We start from the raw sequence: 14585 nt of genomic DNA on the forward strand, positions 1-14585 counted from the left end.
GTCTACCGAGAGCAGAACTTACCTTTGCTATTCTGCAGTTAACCTCTGTATCAATAGTCACTGCTCGGGAGAGGGTGCTGCAAAGGTAAGTAAACTGGTCCACTGCCTGTAGTTTCTCTCTCCCTCTCTTCTCTCACTTCCCCTTTCTTCCCCTGTTTGCTCCCTCTACTCTCTGATTTTCTCTCACTGTATTTCTCATTTTGTTCATATTTTAAACTTGTGAAGAAAGACCTAAGGCACAGCTGTTGACTGAACTGTCTTGGTTCAACAGAAGTTCTGGGCTGAATCTGTACTTGTGTTTCCACAGGAACATTGATACTCTGATTGTTGACATCTATCCTGTGCTAGACACGCCAGCGAAACAGGTAATCTGGCAGTTCATCTATCAGCTGCTGACATATGAGGAGCAAGAGCATTGTCATCAGAAGATTGCCAGATTCCTCGGCTACAAGGCAGCACCAGGTGAGGTGACTTGATTGAAAAAGGGCAATTTTCCAATTGCACATGACTGCCAAAGGAGAGTTACTTGCAGAATCTGAGAAAGACATGACTGAACACCACCTTCATTAGAGCTGAGCAAGACAGTGGCCTTTTGTGTTATGGACTAAACTTGTTCAAGTCACTGTCAAAAATATCACTCCACATTGGAGCACCAACAAAATACCTGACATTTTAAATATCAATTCACAATACTATACAGTATTTTGCAAATACATTTTGGCTAATTGTTCCTATGTATGTTGTAGTGGCATCTGACTGTCTCAGTGCCTTCAAATTCTCTCTCACATGCATTCAGATTCACATATATACAACAACACATACTCCTCCTGTCCCACCCTCTTTCTCGCCCCTCCCCCATACAAGTCCACATTTTACTTTCTTCAGTCTGTCTCTCTGAATCGCTCTCTGTGTCTCTCACTCTATCTCTGCCTTCCTGCCCTGCTCTCTCTCTCTCACTCAGAGCTCCTATTTCTCTATCTCTCTCTCTGTGTCTCTGAATCTCTCTCTCTCACTCTGTCTATGTGTATCTCAATCTCTTTCTTTCTCTGTCTTACTCTTTCTCCCTCTGCCTCTCTCTCTCCCTCTGTCTCTGTCTGTCTCTTTCTTTTTCTCTCTATCTCTCTTTCTGTCCCTCTCTCATTCTGTCTCTCTCCCTCTCTCCCTTCGCCATTTAGTTACTCTATTTCTTGTGGCAGGTTGGTCACCTCCATGTCCAGTTTTTCTGCAAATGTAGGAGTATATCTAACTGTCTTGAGATACACTGTGTCAGTCTCCAGATCCACTGTGAGTCTTATTGTCCTCAAGTTCGCAGTGCCTTGAGATTCATTTTATCTTAGTGCCTTTAGATAACAGGATCGTTGTGTGTTAAGATATAATTAGTCCATTCAGCCTATCGAGTATGCTCCACCATTCCATTAGAGTTGATTTATTGTACCTCTCAACCCCATTCTCCTGCCTTGTCCCCATGACCTTTGAGTCCTGAGTAATCAAGAGCCTATCAACCTCCACTTTAAATATACCCAATGTTAGTGCCTCTGGAACACTCCATGTTAGTTCCCCTCCATTCAGTGGGTTTTGACTGGCTTTGCTTCCTCCCAATTCACTTTCTCAGAGCTCCTATTTCACTCTGCCTCAGACTTGTGAATACACTGACCCTCTCCATCCACATTCATGCTGTCCAGTTGTATCAAGAGACATGGTCCAGCTCTGTTCAACTACCTCATCAATGATTTTACTTCCTTCAAAGGTCAGAAGTGAAGACAAGGATGATTGTGCAATGTTCAATTCTATTAACAGCCTGTCATCTTATGAACTAGGAGCAAAACCTCAACAACATTCAGCCTGGTGACATTCACACCACAGAATGCTGGGTAATGGTCATCTCTTTACGCCGGGCAGCTCATTTCTGACTAATCTGTTTGATTTCTTCAGGGGGTGATAAAGATGATTGATGAAATTAGAGCAATGGATATTGCATATAAGGATTTTAGTAAGCCATTTGACAAGGTCCTGCATGGTAGACTCGTACAGATGCATGGGATCTATGTTGACATTGCTGATAGGATCAAAAATGGGCTTGCCCATAGAAGACAATGGATGGGCCTGTGACTTGTGCTGTTCCACATGTATGTTTTTATACTTTGGCCCCAAAGAACTCTGTCTCGTTCCACTGTATCCATGGATGGTTTGAATGACAATTAAACTTGATTTGATTTGGTTTGATTTGATTTAGATTTGATATATGAGTTGCAATGTCTGCCTCCCAGTCTGCACCTCAGTATCTCAGTTGCTTTTGGAGGGGTGTTGATAGAATATTCCTAATAGACTGATTGTTCCCTTCCTGCTTCTGACTTCCATCCATACTGACTCTGTAGACAATCCCTCCAGAATGTCTCCGTCTATGTTTCTGCAGCTGTGATACCATCCTTGATTAACAATGACACTTGCCCACCTTTTTTATCTTCCTTCCTGTCCCCTTTGAAACATCTACACCTCAGAACATCCAGTAGCCATTCATGTCCTTGTGACAGCCAAGTCTCTGTATTGGCTACAACCTCATAGTTCCATGTACTGATCCATGCTCAAAGTTCATTGTCCTTGTTCCTGATACTTCTCATATTAAAATAGACATGTTTCAACACATCCAAATGACTGCAATTATGCCCTTTCCACTGTCTATCCTTCTTCATAGTTTCTTTATACACCATATCTACCTTTACACCAAATGCACCATCTTCTGACCTATTACTCTGGTTTCCATCCCCCTGCACCAAACTCCCCCCACCCACATAGCTTTAGCAAATCTCCACCCAAGCATCACAAGGTTATTGATCTCCCTCAGGTGTAACCCATATTTTTTGTATACATCATACCTTCTCCAACAGGTATTAACATATTTGAAACTCTGCTCCCTATGCCAATTCTGAAGCTACATGTGCATCGCCAAATCACCCTATTCTTACCCTCACTGGCACGTGGCACAGGCAGCAATCCAGAGATCACCATTCTTGAGATCCTGCTTTTCAGCTTCCTATCTTAGCTCCCTATGCTTTCTCTTCAGGACCTCAAACCTTTTCCTATGTACTTTGTTGGTAGCAATGGTACCAACAAAAAGCTCACACTTATCTGTAAGTTCTCACTCACACCTAGGCTGTGAATGTAGATTTCTCATTATTTTAAAGGAATATTCCATTGTTTGTTTGAGAGTGTTTGCTTGCAAAAGTTGTTTGAAATAATTAAAATGCAGCCACAGTGGTTCTTAGATCTTTGAGTACTTTTGACCCTTGTTCCTACCACAGAGTCTGGAGAAGGAGAGCTGATAAATGAAGGTCCACGCCGTAACTCTGTGCGAAGCTCATCAGTTTATCATGGTAGTGTGCGAGCTCGAGTTTCAAATGACAACACAACAAGTATGTATATTTTATATGTGATTTAAAGCAGGACATGGCCTTGAAGGGGAATCATAGACTTGACTTTCCCAACATAATTTTTGGTAGGAATTCTTTATTCCAGTACCATCTGTACAAGGTCATAGAGAACTTTGTTGCCCTATTTTCCTAACTCCCTTTCACACACCAACCCTTTGCTGGCTCCTGGTAAGCAATGCCTTCATTTTAAAATTTTAATTCTTTATGAAATCTCTCTATGGTATTTCACCCATTCCTTTGTAAATTCCTCCGGCCTAAAATTATCTGAACATCTTCAGTTTTCTTCAGCATCTTCTGTTTTAATTGACCTGCCAGTGGCTGTAGTAACTTCAGCTACTAAGATCTTGAGCTCTAGAATAAATATGCAAAGTTCTAGAAATATTCAGAGGGTCAGGCAGCACATGTGTTACTTTTATCAGAACTGGAAAAGTTAGAAGACAAGTTGTTTTAAGTTGCGGACAGGGTGAGATATGACGAGAAGAAAAGTGATGTCTGTGATCGAATTATCAAGGTGACACAATGTTTATGTGACATCATTAACAGCGTAAAGAGGGAAAAAAGCTGAGAAGCATGTGCTGGAATTAGAACTGTCAGTACGTTTGGATATTGCCCAGGTGCACAGAGAGAGACACTGAAGCAGGTCGATTGTTCACAGACTTTAATGCAAATGATATTTTAAGGGAAAAGAAAACAATAAATGTTAGGTCAAACAGGGCTTTTAACTAAAACACTCAAATAAAAAAATAGATGCAAACACCACAGCTGAAGGAATATCTAAATATAAAATAAATACTGCTAGACTTCAGCATCAGTCGACTTGACAGTCCACTTTCTCATGCTCGGCCAAATGCAAACAGACAACGTAATGTTGCTGTGTTTTGCTCAAGTCTTGACAAGTGCTACAATGAAAAGAAAGGAGTCAAATATGCCATAACAAAATAATAATTAGCTGTCACATGCATATTCACCACTGCAATTGCCAAATCTGCTGTGCAGCTCACTTGCGGGGGCACATAGGTGCTGCAGCAGAGTCCATGGCTATGACATGGCATAGCTCCTAAGCTGCTGAGGCACGACAGACCTGAGTCCGCTAGAAGTCCAAGATGAATGACTTGTCCAAGATGTCCTTCACCGGGATACTAGAACATTCTTCAGCACCATACCCTTCCCAATCCACAAAATACCTGGCAAGATGCCAGGATAGTTTAGACCAGGGAACTATCTACCAAGCAGGGAGGAAGGGAAGGTGGGGCGACTGGGACCATGAGAGAGGTAGTAACCGGCTTGAGCTGGATAACATGGAACACTGGGTGGATATTCAGTGATGCTGGTAGACACAATCTATACAAGACCTTGTTGACCGCCTTCTCCACTACAAACGCTCCCAAGTAGCGCGGTGCCAAATTGCGGCTCTTGTCTTTCAGGGGAACCAGACCTCCTCTCCTGGCTTAAGAGGCTTCACACGTCGGCAAAGCTGATCATCCTGCCAGGCATGTTGTTTCTGGGCACACAACAGAGAGGCCCAGGGTCATCTCCAGGTGTATTTGTAGTGCTGGATCAGCTGTTCAGCAGCAATCTGCTAGTTAGGGAGAAGTGGGGGTTGGAATCCTTTCTGGCGTTCAAAGGGGGACATAACAGAGGAGGATGACTGGAGGTTATTGTGGGCGATCTCTGCCCAAACCTATTGGGAACTCTAGGGTGTGGGGTTGGAAGAGGCAAGGTGGCGCAGGGTTGTCTCCAACTCCTGGTTCCCTCTCTCGGTCTGGCCGCTGGATTGGGGGTGGAAACCAGATGAGAGACTGGCTGTGGCTCCTACAAGAGAGCAGAAAGCCTTCCAAAAGCGGGAAGTGAACTGTGATCTTGAGGGAAGCTGTGGAGCCTGAACACATGTTGAACCATGAGTTTGGCAGTCTCAGAAGTGGATGGGAGTTTAGGGAGGATGATGATGTGGGCAGTCTTGGAGAATTGATCCATAATGACCTAAATAGTAGTGCTTTCATTTGCCAGGGGCAGTGCAGTGATGACATCCACTGGGGGGGGGGGGGGGAGGAGAACCAGGGGTGATGGAGCACAGGCAGGACAGGCAGCAGACAAAGCAGACCCATATGATGCTGGTGTGATGATTCGTTCCGAGCGCAGGTGGGACAGGCAAATACAAAGTTGTGGACATCTTGGGACATAGGTGGCCACCAAAGTTGACTCTTAATAAACTTCTGGGTCTACTGAATTCCCAGATGACCAGCTAGATGGGAGGAGTGACCCCACTCCAACACTTTGGAACACACCACAGTAGGGACAAACAGCCATTTGGGATGTCCCCCCCCCACCCCCCCCCGGGCCTGCATCTGACTGTTGGGTTGCCCTCATCTCTGCCTCGATTCTCAGATCACCAGAGCGGTAATACACGAGTGAGGAAGAATGGGCTCTGGATTGGCATTGTCCTCAGATCCGTTGAACTGTCAGTAGAGAGCGTTAGCCTTTGTATTCTTGCTGCCGGGACGATAGGTGAGGAAGAAATTAAACTGTGAAGAGAGTCCACTGGGCTTGATGGGAGTTGAGTCCCTTTGCATCCTGAATGTAGGAGAGGTTCTTGTGATCTGTCCGAACCAAGAAAGGATGCTCTGCCCCCTTCAGAGAATGTCACCATTCTCCAGGGCCTCCTTGACCGCCAGAAGTTCCCGGTTCCCAACATCGTAGTGTCTCTCAGCTGGAGTCAAGTGATGGAAGAGCAAGGCAGAAGGATGCAGCTGGCTATCCACAGAAGGGTGCTGAGAGAGGACAGCTCCAATGCCAACAGCGGATGCATCTACCTCAGCTATGAATGGCCATGTTAGGTTTGGGTGTTGCAGCACTGGGGCAGTGTTGAAGTGTTGCTTGGTTGGCATCATCTGTCCAATGGAATCCTGCAGAGGTCCTCCTGATGAGTGAATTTGTCGGTTCTGTAATAGAGCCAAAATTCTGGATGAAGTGGCGAAGAAAGCTTGACGCGCCATACCTGTTTGACTTAGATGGTTGGGCCACTTTGTAAGGGCCTGAACTTTACTAGGGTCCGTTTGAACACTGGATGGAGTAAGTATATTGCTCAAAAATGACTCCTGGTCTTTATGGAACTTGTATTTCTTGGGCTTGGTGTACAGATTTTTTTCGAGGAGCCCTGTGGACATGCTGGAAGTGTTCCTGGTGTGAATGGGAATAGTTAAGGATGTCAGCTAAATACACAAAAACAGACTGGTTCAACATGTTCCTGAGCACATAGTTAACCAAGGCCTGGGAAACAGCAAGGGCATTAGTGAGACCAAAGGACATCACAAGATACTCTTTGCGCCTTTAGAGTTGTTGAAAGCTGTCTTCCACTCAACTCCTTCTCTCATATGAACCAGATTGTAAGCATTGTGCACATCAGTTTTGGAAAACATGGTTGCTCCCTGGAGATGTTCAAACGCAGACGCCAGCAGAGGAAGAGGGCAGAGGTTCTTCACAGTGATGTTGTTTAGGGGCTGATAATCGATGTGGGGATGGAGCTTGCCATCTTGCTCACAAAAAAGAAGCCTGGTCTGGCGAGGTTGACGGATGGATAAACCTGATGGCCAATGCCTCTTTGATGCATTCCTCCATGGAAAGCATTTCAGAATGAGAGAGGGAAAAGAGCTGGCCTCATGGAGGACTAGAGCCAGGTAGGAGGTCAATGGTGTAGGCATATGGCTGGTGCAAAGTCAGGGAGGTGCCCTTTCTCTTACTGAAGACCTCAAAGAGATCAGCATATTCAGCTGGAATCCCATACAGGCCCAGAATGTTAGCTGACACAGGAGCGGATTCATGTAATGAAGCTTGAGCTAGACCCAGACAGATAGCTGGAAATGCTGGTCCCCTGCTTTAAGAGACCAATCGATTCATGGGTTATGTTGAGATAGCCAGGGGAAACCAAGCACCAGTGGTAATTCAGGTGAATCAACCAGACAACAGGAGAGTTCTTCATTATGGTTTCCTTTGAGCACAAGTTTAGGGGTTTAGTGCAAAGGTGTATCTGGCCAGTGCTCAGAGGTCGACCATCCAGGACCTTGACATTGATCTTTTCTCTTAACTCCTGAGTCAGAACTCACAATCATTGAGTTAGAGAGGTGTCCATGAAATTGCTGGCTGCACCAGAATTGATAATGAAGTTCAAGGGCCTGAGACCCCACAATAAAAAAGCTGTGAGCATTACACAATAAGGGGAAACTGATTGCAGAGAAAACCAACCTGTCCCTGCTGATGGGTATCTTGTTTTACCAGACACTGAGGACATGCCACCTGAAAATGCTCTGGATCACCACAACAGAGGCTGGAATCTATTTTCCTGTGCCGCTGTCATTCCTCCTGAGACAGGTGCATGCATCCCATTTACATAGGCTCTTCCATGGATTGGGTGCCGGGTGATGAGGGAGAGGACGAGGAAAGACAGTGATTAGATGGGATGTAAGAAGTTTGAGACATTTTTTCCCTGTGGCACTCAGTTACCCAGTCGTCAACTCGAACAGCCAGATTAATCAGATCATCTAGGCTATCCTGCTCATCACTGACAGCGATCTTGTGCTGGGCCCCTGCATTTAGTTCACGCTGGAAGGCAGTGATGAAGGATCTCTATTGCAAGCGTGCGGAATTTGACTGCATAGACCCTCACTCAGTCTTGGAATAGGTCCAGGAGCTGGTGAGCAGCCTCCTGACCCTGTACTGGAAGGTCAAAAGCCCTCCTTAACTCTGGAAATGAAATACTGGAACGACTGGGCTACAGGGTATCCTTGCTCCTGTAAGGCTTTGAACAGCCTGAGTGTAGGCCACCTAGGACGTTGACCATGTATGCCTGTTTTCATGCATCATCACCAAAACGACCAGGCTGGGCTTGGAATGTCAGTTCACATTGGGTAATAAAATTCCTGCTGCCATTGGGATCACCAGAGTATCTGCCCGGTGGTAGAATACTTGGTTCCTATATGGATGCAGGAGTCTGCAGTGGTCCAAAAATAAGTGTCAGTTCTGGACCGGGCACAGGAGTGGGAGCAATAGTGGCACAGGTTGTTGGGGCAGCAGAAAAGGAGGTCCTGCGAGATGCTGGGAGTGGGATTGAGGCGGCCAGAGGCTGCTGAATTGCGTTGGCAAGAACACTAATTGCTGTCAGCTGATATTGGCTGTCCGCAATTAGTTCACGGACAGTAGCTATGAGAGTGAAAATCGCAGACACCTGACTGCACTTGTCTGCAGTGAGCTGCTGAACAGTTGCCGCGAGGGATGATACTTGTTCTTCCAGATGAGACTGGACTTGTCAGCACGAGATTATCTGCCTCATTGCTTCAGTCACTTCACTCAGAACAGATTCAATTGCCTGTAGCTTGTCCCCTGCCTGACCAATGAAACTCAGGGCCAAGGTCAGCTGCTGTCTCTCTGCAGGGTCCGTCTTTGTTGTGGTCAAGGCTTGCTGTCAGTATGGCCCAAATGCAGAGAGGGAGAGAGGCACTGAAGTGGGTCAATTGTTCACAGACTTTCTCTCTCTCTCTTTATATCTTTTTATTAATTTTAAGAAAAAACATAGATGAAATATGAATACAAAGCATTTGAGAATACATAATTAATAGTTTAAATAGACAATCAGATATATAATAATCAATATATAAGGCCTCCCAAACTCACAGTATTTATGTAAAAGAGACAAAAAAATAGAAAAAAAACCCAAAAAAAAGAGGGAAAAAAAACTAACCAACATGGGCCAATATATAATGTTAATTACATGCAGTAGTGCCAATAACTCCGAACCTCCATCCAAATAATTAAGGATAATAAAAGTAAGGTTTAGGAAAAGACAATTTAATTCATATGAAAATGTTGAATAAGTTCACAGACTTTAATGTGATAGTATTTTAAGGGAAAAGAAAACAATAAATGCTAGGCCAAACAGGGCTGTTAACTAAAGCTCTCAAATGGAAAATTAGATGCCAACATCACAGCTGAAAGGAACATCTAAGTAAAAAGTAAATACTGTCAGTCTTCAGTGTCTGTTGACTTGACAGCCCACTTTCTCAGGCAAGGCCCAATGGATGCAAGCAGGCAGTGTAACGTTGTTGTGCTTTGCTTAGGTCTTGACAAGTGCTGCAACAAAAAGAAGGGAGTTAAATACAGACATAATGAAATAATAATTAGCTGACACGTGCATATTCATGAGCACAATTGCTGAATCTCCTGTACAACTGCCAGTGGGGGCACGTAGACCCTGCAGCAGATTTTGTGGTTGTGACAAAGGCAGATGCTAGAAATATGAAACAAAAGAGAATGCTGGAGATCCAGAAAGTCCAGAAAATGTCCACAGCATAGGTTTGTGGCCTAAGGTAGAAGGAGATGAGTTATACAGCTCTCGTTATATGCACATGCAGTTCAACTCTTTATTATGATTATGCAGAGAGTTTGAAGTTATTAACTCATCAGGGGTGATTGATAAGTTCGTGGCCTAAGATAGAAGGAAATTAGTTATCTGTGGACACTTTCTGGAGGTCCAAGATCCATATGTTCCATGACCGCTGGATTAAGTGTGTAAATGTAGGTGGGGACTATGTTGAAAAATAAATGTGCTAGGTTTTTAAAAATTGACTCCTTCTGCCTTAGGCCATAAACTTATCAATCACCCCTCTTATGTTAAACACAAGATACTCTGCAGATGCTGGAACTCTAGAGCAACACACACAAAATGCTGGAGGAACCCAGCAGGTTGGGCAGCAAATCTGGAAATGAATAAACAGTTGACATTTCAGACTGAGATACATCAGGACTCAGCCCTTCTTCAGGGTATCAACTGAAACAGTGACTGTTTATTCATTTCTACAGATGCTGCCTGATCTGCTGTGTTCCTCCAGCAGTTTATGTGTGTTGCCATGTGTTATATTACTGGCAGCTCTAACACAAGTAGGCAAGGATGGTTATCTAAAATTGGCATGGGTATTGGTTTATTATTGTCACATATACCAAGATACAGTGAAAAGCTTGTGTTGCATACTGTTTATGTAGATCAAATCACTTACAGTTTTTTGAGCCAGAATAAGGTAAAACAATAAAGTGTAAAAGCTATCAAAATGTTTACGGGGAACATGAGAAGGAACTTCTTCACCCAGAGGGTGGTGAAAGTGGGGAACAAGTTACTGGCAGAAGTGATGGATTCAAGTGTGATCTCAACACCTATTTATTTGTTCATTCAAGAGAACTTTGGATATGTATATGGATGGGAGGGGGTGTGGAGGTCTATGGTCCAGGTGCATGGGGATAGAACTAGGCAGAATAATAGTTTGGAGCTGACTAGGTAGGCTGAAGGGCTTGCTCTGTGCTGACTATGTAAAATGGCAATGCAGATAAAGTGCAAGATCATATGAAGGTAGTTAGTGAGGTCAAGAGATCACTTCATTTGTCTAATAACAGTAGAACAGAAGTTGTCCTTGAACCTGGAGGTACATGATTTCAGGCTTTTGTATCTTTTGCCCAATGGGGGAGGGAGGTAGAGAGAATATCTGTGACTGATGGGAACTTTTATTACTAAGACAGTGAGAAGTGTCCATAGAATCCATAGAGGGAAGGCTGATTCCTGCAATGTGCTGAACTGCATCCACAACTCTGCAGTTTCATGCAGTGATGTGCAGAGCAGTGCCATACCAAGTTGTATGCACCCAGATAGAATGCTTTCTATGATGCATGAATAAAACTTGGTAAGAGTCGAAAGGTATAGAAATTAGAAATTAGAAAAGAAAGAGATTAGAAAAGCTAGAAGAAGAGATGAGGTTGCTTTGGCAAGTAAGGTGAAAATAAATCCAAAGGGTTTCTACAGTTATATTAATAGCAAAAAGATAGTGAGGGATAAAATTGGTCCCTTAGAGAATCAAAGTGGACAGCTATGTGTGGAGCCAAAAGAGATGGGGGAGATTTTGAACAATTTATTTTCTTCCGTATTCACTGAGGAGAAGGATATTGAATTGTATAAGGTAAGGGAAACAAGTAGGAAAGTTATGGAAACTATGACGATTAAAGAGGAGGAAGTACTGGCTGAGAAGTGGCAGATGGAGTTCAACCCAGAAAAAATACTAAGTCATTCATTTTGGAATGTCAGTACTGAAGACTGAATATAGGGTTAGTGGCAGGATTCTTGGCAATATGGAAAAATGAAGGTATCTTGGGGTCCAAATCCATAGATCCCTCTAATTTGCCAAGCAAGTTAATAGGCTGGGTAAGAAAACGTATGGTGTGTTGGCCTTCATTAGTCAGACCATTGAGTTCAATGGCCTTCAGGTAATGTCGCAGCTCTTTAAAACCCTGGTTAGACCACACTTGGAATATTATGTTCAGCTTTGGTCGCCTCATTATAAGAAGGACGAGGGAACCTAGAGAGGGTGCAGAGAAGATTTATGCGAATGCTACCTAGACTACAGGGCATGTCATATGAGGGTAGGTGGAGCAAACTAGGGCTTTTCCCTTTGAAGTGAAGGAGGATGAAAGGTGACTTGAAAGAGCTGTCCAAAATGATGAGAAGATAGAATGGATGCCCAGAGACATTTTCTCATGGAGGAAATTGCTAACACAAAGGGGCATAATTTTAAGGTGATTGGGGGAAAGTATAGGGGCAATGTCAGAAGTAAGTTAAGTTCTTTACAAAGTGAAACACTCTAGCAGGATTGGTAGTAGAGGTAAATACATAAGGGGCATTTAAGAAACTCTTAGACAGGTACAAGGATGATAGAAAATTAGATGGTTATATTGGAGGGAAAGGTTAGATTGAACTTAGAGTAGGTTAAAAGGTAGGTACAACATTGTGGTCTGAAGGGCCTGTACTATGTTTTAATGTTCAATGTTCTTTTGTTCTTCGGTGAAGATGAGGCAGTAAGTAGCATAGACATTCACACATTTGGCCTGGACCAAAATTCCCAGAAAGGGGAAATTTTCATTTCAGAATTCTCAGTTTCTACAAAATTGATATTTAGATACAGACTAATTACACCCATTTTCAGTCCACTAAATGCATGCCACAATTTGCCCTAATGCCATTTATAAAAGTCAACAAAAATAATCACAGAAATGCTTGTATTATTAAAATTTGATTGTGGTTTACTCCCTCTGTGAAGCATTAAATACAGGCCTGTGTAAATTAGACGTAATATGGTTTATGAGGCAGGGAGGGGAAAGGCACATGCACCAACTCTGAACTTATGATGCAGAAAGAAGTTACTTATTTGACTATGTCTGTACATGTCAAAAAAAAAGAGCTGCCCGGTGAGTTCTACTTTCCAGTCCATAGCCCTGCAGGGCACTGCTCATCAAGTCCATGCTAAGGCATTTTTAAAATACAATGAGAGTTTCTGCTTCAACCATCCTTTCAGTTGAGACCCCTATTCTGGGGAAGACATTTTCTTCAATATGCCACGAATCCCAATTACTTCCAAGTTATGCCTCTTAATTTTTGACCCCTCTGAAAAGGGAAGTGGATCCTTTCTATGTATTCTGTGTAATTTTATACACCAAAATTATCTTCTTACAGTGTCCTTGGTTCCTAAGAAAATAATCTCAATTGATCCAGTATTTCCTCATAACTAGGATATTATGTTCCTGGCGATGTCCTCATCAACCTCACCTGCACTCTCTCTAGGCAGTCACACCTATCATGCAGTGACCAGACTACCCACAAACTCCAGCAGCAGCTAAGCAAGCAATATATACGATTCTGGCAGCAACTGTTTTATTCTGTAGCTTGGCTAATGAAGAAAAGCATTCTATATACTGTACTTACTTTCAACAGCTTTAAGTACCTGTTCTGATATCTTTAAAGACCCAGGGACAAAGATGCCCAGGTCCCCATGTTCCTTCTCATATCTAGTATCTTATCATTTATTGTACAGACTCTGGGCCTGAATCCACCGTTAAAGATTCTGAACCCTTTAGTACTTTAATTACTATGCTAATCCTATCAATATTTCAAGCATTTAACCATAACTGCAACATCAGCATTGTATTCTCTTTTGTAAAGAAGACAGCTCTGTATCCATCGAGAACTTTTCTTTCTACAGGTAATTACCTTTTATATTTGTAATGTACCTGAGGCTTACTAACTTTTTATGTACTTATAAAGCTGTCAGATTTTCTTTGATTTTGATTTTGAGTAATTGTGACTTTTGACCTTTTCTTTAAGAACAGGACTTGCCTCTTTTCTCCCCCACTTCATTTGAGTGTGATTCATCCAACTACCCCACCTGTGTACTCTTTACCCCATCACTTCACCTTCCCAACTCTTCTCTGGGATTCAGTTGATTTCCTCCACTAATGATGCCAGAGCTTTTAATGGAATAGCCTCTGGCTAACAAAGTAGCACAAGGTGTCATACAGCCTTGTGTGAGATACAATTTGGCTGCTGGAAGCAGTCCTATAAAGTAACTACTGTGTTATGTACACTTTTATGTGATATATGATTTCTAGCCCTGAGTATTTGTTTTGATTTATTATTAACTGCATTAATGTTCACAAACAAGAGAAATCTGCAGATGCTGGAAATCCAAGCAACACACAGAAAATACTGGAGGAACTCAGCAGGCCAGGCAGCATCTATGGAAAAGAGTTCAGTCGACATTTCACGCCAAGACCCCTCAGTAGGACTGTTGAAAAAAGATGAGGAGTCAGAGTTAGATGTTGGGGGGTGGGGAGGAAGAAACACAAGGTGATAGGTGAAACTGGAAGTTGATTAGTGAAAGATACTAGTATAAACACCATCCCCTTCTCTCAATTCCATTGTCTCCATCACATCTGTTCTCAGGATGAGGCTTTTCATTCTAGAACGAAGGAGGTGTCCTCTTTTTTTTAAAAGAAAGGGACTTCCCTTCCTCCACCATCAACACTGCCCTTGACCCCATCTCTTCCATTTCATGCATGTCTGTCCTCACCCCATCCTCCCAACACTCCCCTGGGGATAGAGTTCCTCTTGTCCTCACCTACCACTCCACTAGCCTCCAAGTCCAGCACATAATTGTCCATAATTTCCACAATCTCCAACGGGATCACACCACCAAGCACATCTATCCTTTCCCTCCCCCACTTTCTACCTTCCATAGGGATCGCTCCCTATGCGACTCCCTTGTCCATTTGTTCCCCCGCCCCACTGATCTCCCT

The 14585-nt window shown here is 43.3% G+C and overlaps 1 protein-coding gene across 1 annotated transcript in view; it reads left to right on the top strand.

The window, feature by feature from the left end:
- LOC132400058 (delphilin-like) overlaps nt 1-14585 on the top strand; it is a 247769-nt gene that overhangs the window by 170449 nt on the left and 62735 nt on the right. Inside the window, exons 8-9 of the mRNA XM_059981142.1 lie at nt 308-462; nt 3300-3410. Of these exons, the coding sequence (XP_059837125.1) occupies nt 308-462; nt 3300-3410 (266 nt within the window). The remainder of the gene's footprint in view (nt 1-307; nt 463-3299; nt 3411-14585) is intronic.

The sequence above is a fragment of the Hypanus sabinus genome, chromosome 9, assembly GCF_030144855.1.
Source record: "Hypanus sabinus isolate sHypSab1 chromosome 9, sHypSab1.hap1, whole genome shotgun sequence".
NCBI lineage: Eukaryota > Metazoa > Chordata > Chondrichthyes > Myliobatiformes > Dasyatidae > Hypanus > Hypanus sabinus.